Source organism: Musca autumnalis, unplaced genomic scaffold, assembly GCF_047663935.1.
Source record: "Musca autumnalis isolate F117 unplaced genomic scaffold, ASM4766393v1 scaffold_3, whole genome shotgun sequence".
Lineage (NCBI taxonomy): Eukaryota > Metazoa > Arthropoda > Insecta > Diptera > Muscidae > Musca > Musca autumnalis.
The window spans coordinates 6,468,042-6,487,260 of record NW_027411866.1 but is presented as its reverse complement, the minus strand read 5'-3'; the positions used below and the strand labels follow the sequence as shown (position 1 = coordinate 6,487,260).

The 19,219-nt window shown below is 38.8% G+C and overlaps 1 protein-coding gene across 1 annotated transcript in view; it reads right to left on the bottom strand.

Annotated features, from left to right (window-relative positions):
* Positions 1-19,219, bottom strand: part of LOC141396372 (TWiK family of potassium channels protein 7-like) — a 224,388-nt gene that overhangs the window by 104,318 nt on the left and 100,851 nt on the right. The window contains exon 4 of the mRNA XM_073971779.1: positions 18,914-19,070. Coding sequence (XP_073827880.1) covers positions 18,914-19,070 — 157 coding nt within the window. The remainder of the gene's footprint in view (positions 1-18,913; positions 19,071-19,219) is intronic.

The window sequence follows — 19,219 nt, the reverse complement described above, 5'->3', positions numbered from 1 at the left end:
TTTGACATTTATGGTTCTCAACAGCCACAAAAATTCTCCACCAAAAATCGTCAACATAGGTTCATGTTTTGGTATAGCCCCCATATAATGGTACCTCCCGCTTTTCGTATTTTGAGCATTTTAGCTACAATTTTTAACCGAACTAGCTGCAATTGGACAAAAAATCGTCAAAATTGGTCCATGTTTTTGTATAGCCCCCATATAACGGTACCTCCCGATTTTCGGTATTTTGAGGATTTTATGTACAATTTTTAACTGAACTTGCTTCAATTTGACATTTGTGGTTCTCAGTGGTCACGAAACTTCTCCACCAAAAATCGTCAACATAGGTTCAGGTTTTGGTATAGCGCGCAAATAACGGTACCTCCCGATTTTCAATACTTTGAGAATGTTGGCTACAATTTTTAACCGAACTAGGTGCAATTGGTCATTTGAGGTTTTCACTAGCCACGAAACTTTTTCACAAAAAATCGTCAACATAGGTCCATGTTTTGGTATAGCCCCCATATAACGGCACCTCCCGATTTTCGGTATTTTGAGAATTTTAGCTACAATCTAGATGCAATTGGACATTTAAGGTTCTCAGTAGCCACGAAACTTCTTCAATAAAACTTGTCAACATAGGTCCATCTTTTGGTACAGCCCCAATATAGCGGTACCTCCCGATTTTCGGTATTTTGAGGAGTCTATGTACAAATTTTAACTGAACTAGCTGTAATTTGACATTTAAGGTTCTCAACAGCCAAAAAAAATATCCACCAAATATCGTCAACATAAGCCCATGTTTTGGTATAGCCCCCATATAGCGGTACCTCCCGATTTTCAGTATTTGGAGGATTTTAGCTAACAAATTTTTAACCGAACTAGCTGCAATTGGACATTTGAGGTTCTCAGTGGTCACGAAACTTCTCCACCAAAAATCGTCAACATAGCTCCACGTTTTGGTATAGCCCCCATATAACGGTACCTCCCGATTTTCCATACTTTGAGAATGTTAGCTAAAATTTTTAACCGAACTATCTGTAGTTTGACATTTGAGGTTCTCAGTAGCCGCGAAACTTCTTCACAAAAAATCGTCAACATATGTCCATGGTTTGGTATCGCCCCCATATAACGGTACCTCCCGATTTTCGGTATTTGCAGGGTCTTAGCTACGATGTTTGACTGAACAATTCGCAATTTGACTTTTGAGGAAACTAATTATTCCATTTTAGTTAAGACTACTTTATGGTGCAGGGTATAAAAAGTTCGGCTCGGCCTAACTTAACGACTTTTTACTTGTTAAATACCTCGGTCATCTACAATATGTCAAACATCTATAGATTCACCTATATGAAAGATCCCAGCAAAAATTTGGATCCGTTAGTCATTATGTAACCCATTACAAAGTTAGTTAGTCATTACGTAACCCATTACAAAGTAATGTATACAAAACCAACTACTTATATTACTCATTACTAAGTAATGAGTATGGTGGCACAGAGCTTGTGTGTCCGATTGTTCCGTGTTCAAAGCTCACCGCCGGCCGTGTGTTTTTTTGTTAAAAAAAAGCAGTTGGTGATACAAATGTAAGCACATGTGAGTCATTAAACCAGGTATCGGCACCAATACAAACTCATTGTTTGCGGCCTCACGCATACGAATCTCTCCACAAACAGCGTGTTAATGCATTGCCAAAATTAAAAATCATTGAAACAAGCGACAGCAGAACCTTCTTCATTGACTTCTGAACGAAGACTGAGTTGTGGTTGTTCTGTTCTTATTCTCATCAAGGGCACGTGTGCCCCTTTTTGCCGGATGCTGCATTAAACAACCCCTAATGTTCGTGTGTGTGGCCGAGTGTGTAGTGTGTTGGGCTACAAAGCAGAAGTTTGTGTGCTCAAATCCGGGAGAGGGCGAGGTAAAAAAAAATAAAATAAAAAATTTGAAGCGTGTTGAAATTGAAAACAAATTCGACCTCAACTGTTCCAAAAATAGAAAATATTTTTAACTTATAGTTTATTTTTCAACTTCGAGTGGCCATGAAATAACTAGTTATTCCAGTGGTTATATTGGTCATAGAATAACTAGTTATTGAGTGCGACATGTCTTGTTAAAATAATGGGTTAGTAGGGGGTTTTGTAAGTAGTTACAACTACCAAAAAGTACTATAGAAACTCATTATTTTGGCAGGACTTTTTTTGCTGGGATGTACCATATTATTGGGCTTAAAAATAATCTCCCTTTTTCTCTTCCCTGATGCATACTTTTAGGTATAATTACTTTCACTTTCACTAATAAAAAAAATTCCTCTTTCTTTACACTTTTCTTGTCTTCTTTTTAATTCTCAATTGAAAATCCAAACAACATAATTTCCATAAAACCACAATACCGAAACTCTTTTGGGGTCATAATAAAATAGAGACAAGTATTTTAAGTAATTGTAAGGACAACAAGCAATAAGAGCAGAACAACTACACCATATGAAACTTGTTTATTTACATGAGTAGAATATTTCTTTCTTTCCAAACCCTTGCTGTCTCCCCTCCAATTTTATTTCTATTAGAAATTCCTTGACTTCAACTAGGACGACAAGAAATATTATTTTTCTATTTTTATTAAGTAAAACAAACCTGGTCATATTTCCTATCGCATGAGGGAGAGAAGTTAAGAATGCGGAGAGAGAGGAGGCAGAGAGACTAGTTTACATCAAACAGAGGGTCATAAGGAAACCCTTTTTTTTGTTTGCTGTGCTTAGAAAATTGTCATGAAACCTAACCCTTAAATGCCGGAGTATTTTCTTTAAGAGCTAACAGCATACACTTCGTAGTTGCTTCATTCCTATATGGCCATGGATAGCTAAGAGGAAATGCCACAAATCTCTTGGCAAAAACAAATAGAAAAAGAACGTTTACTTTTGTTGTTTGCAACTATAGATGGGGTATTATTTTAGATATACGTCTTGCAGTTATTTTGGCTTTGGCCAAGTATCCTCCTCTAAACCATTTAGAAATAATAAAACTACTTTTTGGCAAGAAGGGGAGTAGAGCGGAGCAACAGTATTGTTTACTTGCTGGGTTTCCTTAAATTAAGCTTAACAATTTCCTATGGAGTACCAAACAAGAACTATCTTAAGGACACATAAAAATACAATAACTACCCCAAGTAACGAACGATGGAGAAAGGGTGCAATGTTGTGGTGAGAAGTTGTTGCAAATTATGTCAAATCATTCGTGAGGTCTAAGTTAAGTAACTTAATTGGGAACCTTCACTTATGATAAGGCATTTTGTAAGAGAAAAAAGTTCAGCTTATACGAAATATGGAAAACAAATTGGCTGGTATTTTCTAGCCTCGTTTTTTATTGGAAAAAATCGTCCCCAGTCCCTGACAACTTTGTTCAAATACCATTTAAGTTCCTCATTTGACTCAGCGGCAGGTGATCAATTCTTGCTATCAAAATTTGGAAAATGCTCTAAAGGGAAAACTGTCAAATAAAAATTATTATAAATAAAACATTTTTCGCTCAAAATTTTCATAGAACAAGAATCCAGCTCCAGAGGTGAAACTGTGATGCTATATTTTAAACACATGATCACCCTAAAAGTATGCAACACTCTTGAGGAAAACATTTAAACAACTCAGCTGGGGATAAATCATGGTGCAAGAAAGAAGGTGATACAATGATACCAACTGATGTCTTCATTTGCTGTCAAAACATATTTTTTTAATCAAAAATAAATAATAAATATTTTGCTTCTATAAAGAATATCTGTGTACAACATTTTTATTTAAGCCTCGCGAAGAATATTTTACCATTTTCTTCTAACTTTTGAGGATATTTCGGGCAAAAAATGTTGTCAGCAAATAAAGATTACGGCCTGAATTCGTCTTTTGGATCACCTTCTTAAATTCGCCTTGGGATAAACCATATTTTTGCTATATTATGAAAGATAAATACAGATCAGGTTTCAAACTACAAAACGAAAATAAGTTATTTCTTCATTGAGCACCTAAAAGTATGCACCACACACAGAAATCAATCCAAAACAATCACATATTAAATATTGAATATTTTATTTTAAATTTTATTTTTCCAAACATTTTTTTAAGCCCCTCACTGTATTTACCCACTAGACGTCGTTCGTCTGTCCACATGTCCACAAACATAAATATCTTAACATTATTTGTCTAATGGAACTAGCTGCAAAATAGCTTGCCTAGATGCCTGCCTGCATATGCATGCATGCACCAGGACCATATTAAAAACTTTGTTGTTTAGAATTTTATATGGTTTTGGGTTCTGGTACACAATCCTTGTCCCATAGCTCAAGGATTAAATAAAGTAACTTGAGGCTTACTCACATACATACATCCCTTCGTTCCACCATCACGCTCCTCTCTTCCTCTCTCTCTATCTTTCACTCTTGCCCAAACATGATGCAATTTCTAGTTCATTGTTCTCTCTTATCTGGGTGAATATTTACATACATATGCTTGCTTGGGTATATAAATGTAAATTTAATGTTTTATTTTGTGGAGATGGATATTCCATTAAAACAACAACAGCAATTTCACCAGCAACAACAATAAAAGGAATACAAATTTATTTAACATTTACGGAATGCCTGTGTTGAGGAATGAAAGTAAACGAACGAACGAAAAACAATAAAAATTTGAACTATGAAATTTTTATATTTTCCATTTTCGCTCCACCATGGATGGAGCATGCAGTTGGGTTGGTAAGTTTGTTCGACGAACCCCCCTCCCAGAACCATTTTGACACACAACACTGGCTACGTTACTGTTTGACTTTTTGGATTTTTTTTCCGTGCGTAAGAAATTGCTGTTTCAGGAATATTTCAATATATATCAACAGTGAAACCTATCACGCACTAATACATGTACTCTCCATAATGCGAAAATATAACAACGAATCCTTTGCCTTACAATTGACCTTAAAGCAGGAGCTCAATTCTCGTTCTATGAAAATTTGAAATGAAAACTTTTGTAAAAAAAAAATATTTTTCTTTTTTTGAAAATTTGCCTGTTAGGGCGAAGATAATTTTTAATGTTAATTTTATTAATTTTCACGTTTAGAGTTAAGCTTTATGATCGAAATTTTTTTTCGAACCCACACAACCACCAAATTATGTGACTAGTTTCGCTGTTGGTTTGGCAGCTCTTCAGACATATCGGCTGTGGAGTGGCTTTTCTGTCATCGAACTTTTGGTTCTTCAAATGCAAATGTTTTTATACAATGACGGGTATTTAAACGTTCAATTGTATTTCTTCATGACAAACTAGTTCACGAACGAACTAGTTCAATTGAACAATTCATTGAAAAGAGCGTACGAACTAGATCAGTCGGTATAGTTCAGTAGTTTACTGAGTACCGACCGAAAGATAAAATAACGATCAACGAAGAAACGATTAAAGAACGAAAGATTCAGCACGCTGACGCCGTCGTCAGCGTTAACTGATCTCTTTGTAAAGATGCAAAAACTATCGCGGATGTGGCTTAGGCTAGACGCCTAGACGATGAACACAGTCGCTAAAAAGTACAACTCTAGTTTGGTTGTAACTTTTGTTTTTGGATTATACAAAATCTTCTTTTTTCAATTAAACAAAATATCTGTTCCAGAGCTGCAGGAATCTACTAATTTTTACTATTTTTTCGACATCATAAAGGAAAAATGTTTATCGTAGTAAAAATGTGTAGATATATAAGCTGAGTACACATTGCCAGTTTTGAATGACAGCTTTGTTCTTGCTTGTTAGTGTGGCCGTTCATTTTTGTTATTCATCATGCAACCACAAAATATTTTGTGGTTGCTGGACGGTTGGACAGTTATCGATAATTGCAAAAAATCTTCATTCAAAACTGTCAATGTGTACTGTACTTTACAGGCAACAGGGCAAACAATTTTGCCAATAACGGGGTAGTAATTCGAACGAATTTGAAATCGAATCGTCTATGAGTGCATGGTTTTTCAATTAGTTGAATTGTGTCTGTGTCTGGTGAGAGATACTTGCGCGCCATTTTTGCACATAACAATAATAAACAAAACTTATCAAAGGTCCTACTGTATCTATATAATCGTCCGTGTGTATGAGAGAGATACATATTTGTTTGGCATGTGTATGTAATGCTAGTTACAGATTACTTGTGTTTGCTGTGAAATGTCATTTTCATTTAAATTTATTTCGTTTCGATTTCCATTTCTTTTTTTTGCGTTATGTGCCTTTAATTTCTTCATTCGCCCATATCTACACCATTCTTCCCCAGGACTCCACATGACATACATACATGGGTATTCACAAAAATACTTCGCATAGTGAGAGAAGTCTCCCTTGTCCCGTCTGGGATGTTTTTGGAACAATTATTACTTCCCATAGTGGGCAAAGAATTTATTTTTCAATTTATTTGAATTTCAGATAAAGTGACTTTGTGACACATGCACAAAGTCTGGTTGACGGTACATGAGTAATGACAGACCACTTCGAGTGCTAAATGTGTGAGAAAGACTAGTGCCTATATGGAGGCAGATGCAATCTACTTATGCTGTAGAATTGATGGATTCGCAGTTAGAGATTGGCGCGTGTCTTTTCGTGAGTACTGCGTGTCTTGCCTTCTCAAAAAAAAATGTTTCGGGTCACGCGTGCCGAAAAATGTTTGGTTCGTTGTCCTACTCTTTTGCAAACTCGAAACACGGACACACATTCGTGTCACGATCGTGCCAAATTCTTGTGTTCAAAAATTGTCCATTAAAATCGTGTAAAAAGAAAGTACGAAACAACAACATCATTGTGTAATGTTATATCATTAAAAAGATTTCGTGTGTGAGAACGACTGGTGCCTAGATGGTCGCAGGGGCCGGACATTTACTGTTGAGTAGACTGACTTCTGCTGTAAAATTGATGGATTCACAGCTAGAGATGGCCGAGTGTCGTGTCGTGAGTAGTGCGTGTCTTGCTTTCTCAAACAAAAGGTGGGTTTCGTGCAACGCGAGCCGAACATTTTTTTGTGCTCATTTGTAAACTTGAAACACGCACGAAACTTGCTTATCACCATCGTGTCTAATTTTTGTATTCAAAACTTGCCCTTTCAAAATCGTGTAAAGAATGTACTAAACAGTAACAACGCCGTGAAAAATTATACCATTAAAACGGTTTCGTGCGTTGGTGTGCATGATCGTCCCTCTTTTCAAAACCGGCATGTTAGTGCGTGAAAATGTATAAACATTTTGGTCTGGGTATATCCGTGCGTAATATTTGTCTCTACAACAGCGTTTTTTTCTATTTTTTTTTTATTTTTCTATTGCATACTTTAGAGAATGTCATTGTGTGAGTAAATATTTTTCAATTAGTTGTGAGTGGAGAGAGAGAAACGTTAACTAAGAGCACGTGTGCTGTTTCCTGCCTAACGCTGATCTACAGAATGGGTGACCAAGAAGAGACCAGATCAAAATGTGAATGTAGTCAAACTATTGGCAACTTATGACTGTGTGTTAGTGTGTTTTAATGCACGCACGCTACAAACACAAATCAAAACATTATCTCTCTTTCGTACGCTCTTTCTATGAACTCGGGTCGTATGTGTGTAAATTGCCGAAAAACTTCGGCACCGGCGTGGCAAAGAAGAACACATTGGCTCTACAGTACTGGCACTTACATCTCCTGGTAGTCGTTTGATTGAACTTTCTTCGCCGTACTAAATATTAGTGCAGCTATTTGAGGCTAATGTATCTATTAGTTTCCTGTCTTACCACTGTAGCACCTCCTTTCATACCTGCTAATGGCTGACCGTCGTTTGATTCAATTTTCGTCGGCGTAATATATATCAGTGTAGCTGTTTGACGCAAAGAAATCGGTGGCTTTGCCACAGCAGCGGCCTTATGAAAGAAGACAATTGGCGACGGCTTTGGCTCAACAGGCCGAAGGGAAATCGAGGGCAGGGAAATTGGCGGCAGCTTTGGAACAGCAGGGGATGCTGCTGACGACAGGTCGATTGGTTTGGCACATCAGCTGTCCGATGCAATAGACATTTTGTTAAGAGCCGGGGGTACGTTTTACAACCCCGCTCGACTCACAAAACACACGCAACCAACAACGACGGCGACAGCGGTACTATGTAGCAAAGCAAAGGGGACGTTTCTCAGCCCACTTGACTCAGACGACAACCAAATCTACTTCCACTAGCTTTCGAGGACACATTTCATAACTTCACTCGACTAAGCATTAACTATGCTACTTCCACACGTGTCAAGTGCATGATTTATAACCTCAGACTATCAGACTGCCTATACAGCATCTTCTTTATACCTGATGGTGACTGGCCGTCGTTTGCTTATATTTTCATCGGCGTAATATTAGTGTAGCTACTTGACGCTAGACATTTTCAACTCTGTATCTGCGTACAAAGATATTGAACATAATAAGATGGGACATTCCATTGTTATTATACATCGGCAAACGGTGCTGGATTATGTTATGTTACAGTATTTTGACATAAAATTATGTTTTCCACTAAAGGGCATCTTGAAAATCTTAGCTTGTATAATTTTTCTTAGAAGCTGTCTAAAGCATAGTACACACTGACCAACAAAACTGACAGTCATCGGGGTCGATGTCATGTATTTTTAGCCAAAAAAAAAAAATTATTTGCCAGAAAATTGTGGTAAAAGTTCGTTGACGGTCAGTTTTGAATGATGGTGTGTACTCCACTTAAGTTACAATATGTGATCTCAGAAATAAATTTCTAAATATTACTTTAGAGGAGAAGATGCGCTAGAGATCATTTTCTGTGACGTACATGGATTCGGGGAATATCCGCGCCGTGGGCATCACTATGGTGCTAATACGTTCTGAGACTACTATCGGTTAGGTGTATTAGCTCAAAAGCTACCTAATGTGCAGTAGAGTAACTAAGAAATTATTTTTTCTAAAATGGGTTAGCACAACAGCCGCCTATTGTTAAGAAGAAACCATAAATCAAAAATCCTTCTTCAAAAAGTTCGAAAGTAAATGGCCCTTGAGAACATCTACTCTATAGTAGATGACCTATGAGATCATCTATTCCAAAGTAAATGACCTATGAGCCCATATACTCGCAGATGGACTATGCTACCATCTACTCGAAAGTAGATGGCCTGTGAGACCATCTAGGAACTAGACGACATATCAGACCTTCTACTCGAAAAAATATGGCCTATGAGATCATTTAATCGAAAGTAAATTACCAATGAGATCATCTACTCGAAAGAAGATGACCTGTGAAATCATCTACTCGAATGAAGATGACCTATGAGACAATCTCCTCGAAAATATATGGCCTGTGAGATCATCTAATCGAAAGTAAATTACGAAAGAAGATGACCTATGAACCCATCTACTTGACAGCAGATGACCTATGCTGCCATCTACTCGAAAGTAAATGGCCTGTGAGACCATTTAGGAACTATACGACCTATCAGACCATCTACTCGAAAAAATATGGCCTATGAGATCATCTAATCGAAAGTAAATTACGAATGAGATCGAAAGAAGATGACCTGTGAAATCATCTACTCGAATGAAGATGGCCTATGAGACAATCTGCCCGAAAGTAGATGACCTGTGAGACCATCTACTAGAAAATAGATGGCTTATGGAAGTATCTACTCGAAAGTAGACGGGATACGATACTAACTATTCGAAAGTAGATGGCCTATCAACCCACATACTCGACAGTAGATGGCCTATGAGACCGTCTGTTCGACAATATATGGCCTATGTAACCATGTACTTGAAAGTTAATCCTGAAGAATTGAGGAAATATTTTATTGGGAAAAATAATATCAGGGACTTACTTAGCTGGCCCATTACAGAACATTTGTTCCATAAGCCGAACTAAAGAAAAGATCTCCAATCCTATCTGTTTGTTGCTTCGCTTTCTGAAATACTGCGCCTTTTCATCTGTTCATCCACTTGTTTGCTACATCAAAGCGTAGGCCTGCCAATTCTGCGTGCACCGCCATGTGGACCGTATTTATACGCCTTTTTAGCGGGTTCATCATGGCTCATACTTATGATATGACCTAGTCAATGCAATCGTTGCATCTCGATAGGTTTATCTATACTGATGTCGTTCTATAGCAGATACAGCTCGTGGTTCATACGACGTCAATATTCACCGTCAACGCAGATTGGTACATAGATGTTTGGAAGAATTTTTCCGTCAAACCCACCAAGCACTGCCTTGTCTGCTTGCGCAAGTACCCAGGCTTTGGAACCATACATCAGAACAGGTCATATCAGTGTTTTGTAAAGCGTTGTTTTTGTTTGAAGAGATGTGACTTTGCTCTTAAACTGCTTACCTATGCAAAAGTAGCATCTGTAGGAGAATATAATTCTTCTTTTTATTCCCCAACTGTTTTTGTTTGTTGTGTTTACGGCGTTGTCGAGGTAGACACAGTCTTTTACTACCTCAAAACTATAGGAACCAACGTCAACAGTTGGACGCATTGCGCGTCGACACCATCAACTTGGTCTTCTCGCCGTTTACCGCCAGACCCACTTTAGTAGATTCCCTTTCGACTATTGCAAAGGTATCAGTTACTTCCTTCACCGATCGACCCATTATGTCAATGGCATCGGCATAAGCAAGTAACATATGGCTGTTTGTATATATTGTTCCGCTTCCTTTGACCTTCGTATCTCGTATAACCTTTTCCAGCAGAATGTTGAATAAGTCACACGAAAGGCCGTCTCTTTGTCTGAAACCTCTTTTGGTACTAAACTCTTCGGAGAGGTTTGTTACTATTTTAACTAAGGGCCGAGTATCAGTTAATATCATTCTACAAAGCCGAGTGAGCTTTGCAGTGATACCTAATTCAGACATGGCTTGGAATACCATTGAACGTGGGAGACTGACGAACGCTGCTTTATAATCGACAAAAAGGTGGTAGGTGTCGATCTGCATCTCTTGGGTCTTCTCCAGGATTTGCGCAGGGTAAATATCTGGTCAATGGTGAACTTGCCAGGTCTAAAGCCGCATTGGTATGGTCCAATTATTTCGTTGACCATAGGCTCTAGTTGTTCGCACAGTATCCCTAACACTATCTTGTAGCCAATAGGGTGAATACTTATGCCCCTATAGTTAGAGCATACAGTCTTATCTCCTTTCTTGTGGACAGGGCACAGGATTCTCAGGTTCCAATCGTCGAGTACTCATTCTTCCTGCCAGATGGTGCTAACTAGCTGATGAATACACCTTATCAGCGTGTAGCCTCCGGTTTTGAACAGCTCGGCTGGTAAGACATCGGCTTCTGCTGCGTTATTATTTTTTAGCCGATTTATTGCTGTCTTTACCTCATCTTAGCTGGACGGTATACATTCAATATCACCATCTAGGATTGAAGCTGTGGTATCTTTGCCATCTTCGCTACTATCGGATACAAAAAGTTTGGAAAAATGTTATTTCCATATCCTGGACACACTGTCTGTATCAGTTAGCAAATTGCCTTGCTGGTCTCTACCGGAGGATGTGCCTGTAGCAAAGCATCAATTTGATGTTTTACTCTTTGGTAGAACTTTCGGACTTCATTCTGGCCCCTGTACATCTCGATGTTTTTCACACTCCCGCTTTTCCATTTCTGTCTTTTTCCTGTGGAAAAGACGTTTCTTTTCTCTCCTTTTCTAACGATACCTCTATTGTGCGCTACGCGTTGCAACTGATTGTAGAGTAGCCCTATTCCGCATTTTTCTCTTCGGTAGCAGCACCACACCCCTGGTCATGGATTCCTTGATGGAGGTCTCTGGTATCCAAGTATGGACTTTGCGGCTGTTTGCATGGAGTGGGTAATATTTTGCCATTGTGCTGATATGCTTTCGGGACGAGGAGTGCTTTCACTTAGCAATTGGGCTATTTGAGTGGAATAAGCTGTGGCTGCCTGTTGTGTTTGCAGCCTACCGATGTCCAACTTCCGCGTTGTATCTGTTCGATCTTTATTTACAACGTTTAGTCGGGTACGGGTACCTTTGCTGCAATAAGGTATTGGTCCGAATCTATGTTTGCTCCTCGGAATGATCGTACATCCAAACACGCTCGACGCATGTCTTCCATCTATTACAACATTATCAATTTGATGACTTGTTCTTTGATCTAGAGACAGCCAGGTGCCCTTATGAATATCGTGATGCTTAAATCTGGTAGTGCTAACTTCCATGTTTTTTGCAGCTGCAAAGTCTATCAGCCTTATACCATTGTCAGATGTTTTACTGTGGAGACTGAACTTCCCGACTGATGGACCAAAGACATTCCCCTTTCCAATTTTGGCATTAAAATCGCCTAGAACAATTTTAATGTCATGGACAGGACAACGGTCATATGTTTCTTCTAAGCGCTCGTAGAATATATCTTTGGTCTGTTCGTCCTTGTCTTCAGTGGGAGCATGAGCGCAGAAATAACGCTGATGTTGAAGAATTTAGCTTTTATTCGAGTTGTAGCGAGTCTTTCATTCACTGGGTCAGTCTGTCATACATGAGGTCAAAGGCCTTTTTATATCCAGGCAGATGACTTCATCTTCATATACGTCGCCATAGTTCAGTACTCTGTTTTCCGTATTATGTTCGCCAACTCTTCATGCCAACCATTACACAAAAGACTGCTATTATTCTTGTTGTTGTTGCCGTGGTTCTTTAGTTTGCATAGATAAGTGTAAGTATGTTTAACATGCAAATCAATTTGCACTGCGGTTCATTTAGTGACAGAACCCGCATTCAAGTGAGTGGCATATAAGTGGTACCTTATAAATAAAATAGTTTTTATTGTTCCCTCTCTCCCTCTTTCTTTGTTGTTATAATACGACAATTATCTCAGCAAGTGAAAATGAAAAACAAGTTCTTAACAACACTAGCCGGGCATTGTCAGTTGAATTGTCGTTTTGTTTTGGAACATCATAACTATAAAATTGGGACAAACGTAAACCAGAAGAAGAAGCAGAAAAAGAAGAAGTGTGCTTTGCTGTAAGTTTAACAAAACACACACAGCAAAGTTTCCACAAAAGAAACAACTTGAATTAATGCGGACGACAATAGTTTTCTACTGGTACTGCTGTCTTCAGCCAATGAAACCAACTTTTACAAAAGCAATGCATAAAATTGTATGGCCAGTCCAGGATAACGGGCAAGTAGGATTTAATTTAATAAATACAACTTAACTTGAATTAACAATGTGAGAGCCTGTCCCAACAATGGACACAACAAACAAATGAGCAGGACAATGATGCAGATGATGATGATGCTGGTGATGAAGATGATGCTGCTGCTTCTGATTATGATGAGCATTGCGACGGAAATGTTATTTCCAAAGTTGTTGCTGAGCCTTAGATAGTCCTGTCCTACAACATCTTTCATTGGCCTTAGTCTTGAGTGGAAGATGAGATTTTATTGTAAATGTCAGAACTGGCTTTTTGACAATTGAAAAGTTTATTTATGTTGTTAGTGTCTGTGTGACTCTACTACTACGAAAAGTACATCAGCCATAGAAATAAACATTGAATGTCCTGTTCTTGTTGCCGTCATAATGATGGTCTTTTCTGGGTTTTTTGAATCAACATTCTGTCCATTTATCTTTGGCCCAGTTCTTAAGCCTGAAAGTTGGTAAAAGTAAGTGAATATGGTCATGATTAAAGTGCCATTGCTGGACAACACACATATCCATTTGATATACTTAATTTTATTCTACTTTGAAATACCTTCTTGAAGAGACAGACAGAGTCTTTGTTTGTATTGCCAAACATACATGCTTTTACACATGTTTGTATCTCCATCAGTTAATACATGAAATCATCATGAACCAAGCCTGGCTATGGCCTGTTCTTATTACATTTTGAAAGAAGTCAACTTTTTCGTCTTCTTCTTGAGCATCAACATGACAAGAACTACTTCAACTTTAGGACACCGGTCCTTTGTCCTCGGTTGTTTGTTATTTTTGCCATCATTTCAAATATAATTTGGTAGATAATTTTCTTTCAAGAGAGTGAGATGAAACTAAAGTTTATATATTTTTGTTGTTGTTTGTTCTTCTTTTTCATATGTTTTTTGTTTTCTTAAAGAAAACTTTTGCCTTTATTGAGTTCTTATTGCAGTACAGATGGTGCAATGCGAACCACTCACTGAGACGATTCTAATAAGACAGGAAAATAAACTTAAAGGAGAAAATAATTGTTGAAGTATGTGCTAGGTGAGCTTAATCACGGAAATTCCATACGCTTTTAAATTTTATAGAGGAAAAACTAGCGCCTGGGCATTATTCTAAAAATCTTCAGCCAGAAAGTCGAACAAAGGATTTCTAATTTTAAATTAGCTTATATGAAACCTCCTACTCGAAAGTAGGTGGCCTATGAACTCATCTACTCTACAGTAGATGGCCTATGAACTCATCTACTCAACAGTAAATGGCCTATGTGCTCATCTACTCAACTGTAGATGGCCTATGTGCTCATCTACTCAACTATAGATGGCCAATGAGCACATCTACTCGACAGTAGATGGTCTATGTGAAATAGATGACATATTAAAACATCTCCTTGAGATAGATGTCCTATTAAGCCATCTTCTCGAAAGTAATTGGACCATGAGATCATACACTCGAAATAAGATGAGCCCGTCTACTTGACAACAGATAATCTATGTGTCCATATACTCGAAATAAGATGTACTATGAGACCTTCTACTCGAAAATAGATGGCCTGTGAGCCTATCTACTACAATGTAGATGGCATGTGGGCCCATCTACTCCACAGTATATGGCCTGTGATCCGATATGCTCCACAGTAGATGGCCTGTGAGCCCTTCAACTTGACAGTATATGGCATGTGAGCCCATCTGCTCGACAGTAGATGGCTTATCAGCCCATCTACTCGACAGTAGATGGCCTATGAGCCCATCTACTCGATGGCCTCTGAGCGAATCTACTCGATAGTAGATGGCCTCTGAGCGAATCTACTAGACAATAGATGCCCTGTGAGCCGATCTACTCCACAGTAGATGGCTTGTGAGCACATCTACTCCACAGTAGCTGGCCTATAAGTCCATCTACTCCACAAAAGCTGGCCTATAAGCCCATCTACTCCACAGTAGCTGACCTATAAGCCCATCTACTCCACAGTAGCTGGCCTATAAGCCCATCTACTCCACAGTAGCTGGCCTATAAGCACATCTACTCCACAATAGATAGCCTATAAGCCCATCTACTCCACAGTAGCTGGCCTATAAGCACATCTACTCCACAATAGATAGCCTATAAGCACATCTACTCCACAATAGATAGCCTATAAGCCAATCTACTCCACAGTAGCTGGCCTATAAGCCCATCTACTCCACAGTAGCTGGCCTATAAGCCCATCTACTCCACAGTAGCTGGCCTATAAGCCCATCTACTCCACAGTAGCTGGCCTATAAGCCCATCTACTCCACAGTAGCTGGCCTATAAGCACATCTACTCCACAATAGATAGCCTATAAGCCCATCTACTCCACAGTAGCTGGCCTATAAGCCCATCTACTCCACAGTAGCTGGCCTATAAGTCCATTTACTCCACAGTAGCAGGCCTATAAGCCCATCTACTCCACAGTAGCTGGCCTATAAGCCCATCTACTCCACAGTAGCTGGCCTATAAGCCCATCTACTCCACAGTAGCTGGCCTATAAACCCATCTACTCCACAGTAGCTGGCCTATAAGTCCATCTACAAACAGTAGCTGGCCTATAAGCACATCTACTCTACAGTAGATGGCCTATAAGCCCATCTACTCGATAGTAGATGGCCTCTGAGCGAATCTACTAGACAATAGATGCCCTGTGAGCCCACCCACTCCACAGTATATTGCCTCTGAGCCCATTTACTCCACAGTAGATGGCCTATGAGCGAATCTACTCAAGAATATATGTCCTGTGAGCCGATCTACTCCACAGTAGATGGTTTGAGAGCCCATTTGCTCCACAGTAGATGGCCTGTGAGCCCATCTACTCAACAATAGATGGCATACTCGAGAGTAGATGTCCTGCGAGCCCATCAACTTGACAGTAGATGGCTGTGAGCCCATCTGCTCCACAGTAGATGGCATGTGAGCCCATCCACTCCACTGTAGATGGCCTGTGAGCCCATCCATTCACACAGTAGATGGCCTGTGAGCCCATCCACTCCACAGTAGATTGCCTGTGAGCCCATCCACTCAACAGTAGATTGCCTCTGAGCCCATCTACTCCACAGTAGATGGCATATAAGCCCATCTACTAGATAGTAAATGGCCTGTGAGCCCATTTACTCGACAGTAGATGGCCTATGAGCACATCTACTCGACAGTAAATGGCCTATGAGCCCATCTACTCGACAGTGGATGGCCTATAAGCCCATCTACTCGACAGTAGATGGCCTATGAGCGAATCTACTCGACAATAGATGTTATGTGAGTCGATCTACTCCACAGTAGATGGCTTGAGAGCCCATCTACTCCACAGTAGATGGCCTGTGAGCCCATCCACTCCACAGTAGATGGCATATAAGCCCATCTACTAGATAGTAAATGGCCTGTGAGCCCATCTACTCGACAGTAAATGGCCTATGAACCCATCTACGTCACAGCAGATGGCCTATGAGCACATCTACTCGACAGTAAATTGCCTATGAGCCCATCTACTCGACAGTGGATGGCCTATAAGCCCAACTACTCCACAATAGATGGCCTATAAGCCCATGTACACCACAGTAGATGGCCTATAAGCCCATCTCCTCTACAGTAGATTGCCTCTGAGCCCATCTACTCCACAGTAGATGGCCTATAAGCCCATCTACTCCACAGTAGATGGCCTATAAGCCCATCTATTCCACAGTAGATGGCATATAAGCCCATCTACTCCACAGTAGATGGCCTATAAGCCTATGTACTCCACAGTAGATGGCCTATAAGCCCATCTACTCCACAGTAGATGGCCTATAAGCCCATCTACTCCACAGTAGATGGCATATAAGCCCATCTACTTCACAGTAGATGGCATATAAGCCCATCTACTCCACAGTAGTAGGTGCATTTGTACGAAAATTCTCTAAAAGCCGCATTTATGGTCCAATCGGTGAAAATTTTTACCAGTACATTTTTGTGGCTAAAACACGAATCCTACAACAAATAGTGGAAATCGGATCAGATTTAGATATAGATATATAAGGCCCAAAATACCTATAATCGGCCTATCAGAGATACATCAAAATCCGATCCGATTTTCACTATTTCTTGAACTGGTAAAAAATGTTTATCGATTAGACTATAAATGCGTCTTTAGAGAATTTTCGTGAAAATCCACCTTTGGTCCCATACAAATTACTATGGAAACTAGTGGCACGGGTTAACGTTAACCGCCGCCCTAATGTACATGCTGGCTTACTGTCAGGACAATAAATAAAGTTTAGCTTATTTATTAGTTGAGTGAACACTGTGGTTCTTTTAGTTCAGTAGTTCATCATAAATCTCCCGTCAGTTGTCTTCTTAGTTCCATCTTTCATATTCCGGGCTATTTGTTTTTTTACCCCACAAATTCTGAATTAAAGCTTTCGTTTAAACGAAATTGAACTACCTTAGAGTTTCGTGAGACACTATTCAAACAACTGACATGTGAACAGAAAGGAACGATTTTTGCCGTTCGCTCTTTAAGTGAATTATAATGAATGTCAGCAACTAGTTCGTTCGCTCTTTTGAGTGAATAGCTCAACTGAACTAGTTCATTCGTGAACTATACAAGATTTACTGTAATTAATAATTTTGATGTTGACCTCTTATGACATTTGTTTGCCATATTACAACAAATGTAATGCTAGTTTTTGACACGCAAACAACATACACCTCTCCCTCTCACCATTTTCCTTAAATTTTTGTTCTCTCATCTCATTGATTTCAATTTGTTTATGCAAATCAATTTTAGAGGACTTAATTATATTTGTTTTTTTTTTTTTAATAATATTTAATGAATTTAAATATTCATCAAATTAGTTTGCTTAGTTAAATTTACATATCGCCCAACCAGCCGACAGACCGTCTGTCGTCATTAGAAAAACATCAAAAAATATCCATAATTTTTCTGCAACGCTCATCAATAATTAATTAACTAAAAATGCCAAATTGAATATCAGTCATTTTGAGCGTATTTGCCTTTTTATTTATTATATTTTTAATTGGAAATTGAAAAAGTTAAAAAAGTACTGAGGATTAGTGGCTTAAATTGTGAAATGCAGAAAAAATATAAGCCCCTTAAAGATTAGTGTGTCACTGACAATGGAGGCCTTTAAAAAAATGTAGGTGCTGTCAAAATTATATCGAAAATAAACTCCACAAATCAATTGTGTACAAATAAGAACCTCATCTACATTTGTTTTAATTATGAGCGCCTAAAAGCATGCACTACACATATGAAGCTTGAACAATAGATTGTTGCCACAGAATGGCTTTTAACTTCCCTTTAAACCCACAATGCATTCTTTATACAATATATTTTCTCCCACACCCTTCTCCCGAACCAATAGAATGTTTAAACAAATGATTAGAAAATTTCCAGTATTTTTTTCATTCCGATTTTATTTTGAGTCATGTTTTCCTTCACCGAAAAAAAAAACAACTTTCAGCTTTCACAACTACCACGTCCTTAAATATCCTAAATTTAGTAGCTCTAAGGCAAATATCTATCAACAACCGACAATGTTTGCAACTTTGTCGTAACTTTAACGAAGAACAATAACCAACCATTGCAAAGAAACAAAGACGTACATTTTGAAGGTTATCAGTTGGGGTCAATTGAAAAAGTTTTTCGTAGTTTCTTTTTTTATTTTTTGCTCTACCACTCTCGTTAGCTGTGGCCGCAAAACAGAAGGCAGAAAAAAAGGAAAAACTTTGTTGAAACTTACCTTGATCTGATTTCCGCATTGGCCAGTTCATTGCGTGGATAGGGCTTTGAGGCGGCCACTGCTGTTTCCAATGATGTGGTATCATCCAATTCACCCTCAAGCGTTACAAAAATAATGGAACCCATGGCCGTGTATAAAAGTACCAGTATCAGAACACCTTTGTAATGACAAAAAAAGAAGATGAGTAAGAAAAAAAGGAAGCAAGACAAAAAGAAGGCAAGTTAAAGAATCACCATGAAAGAGAATTGTAAAAAATTATATGAATGGTATCCGCTTGTCTTTGGGGTCACATTCATATCCTCTTTT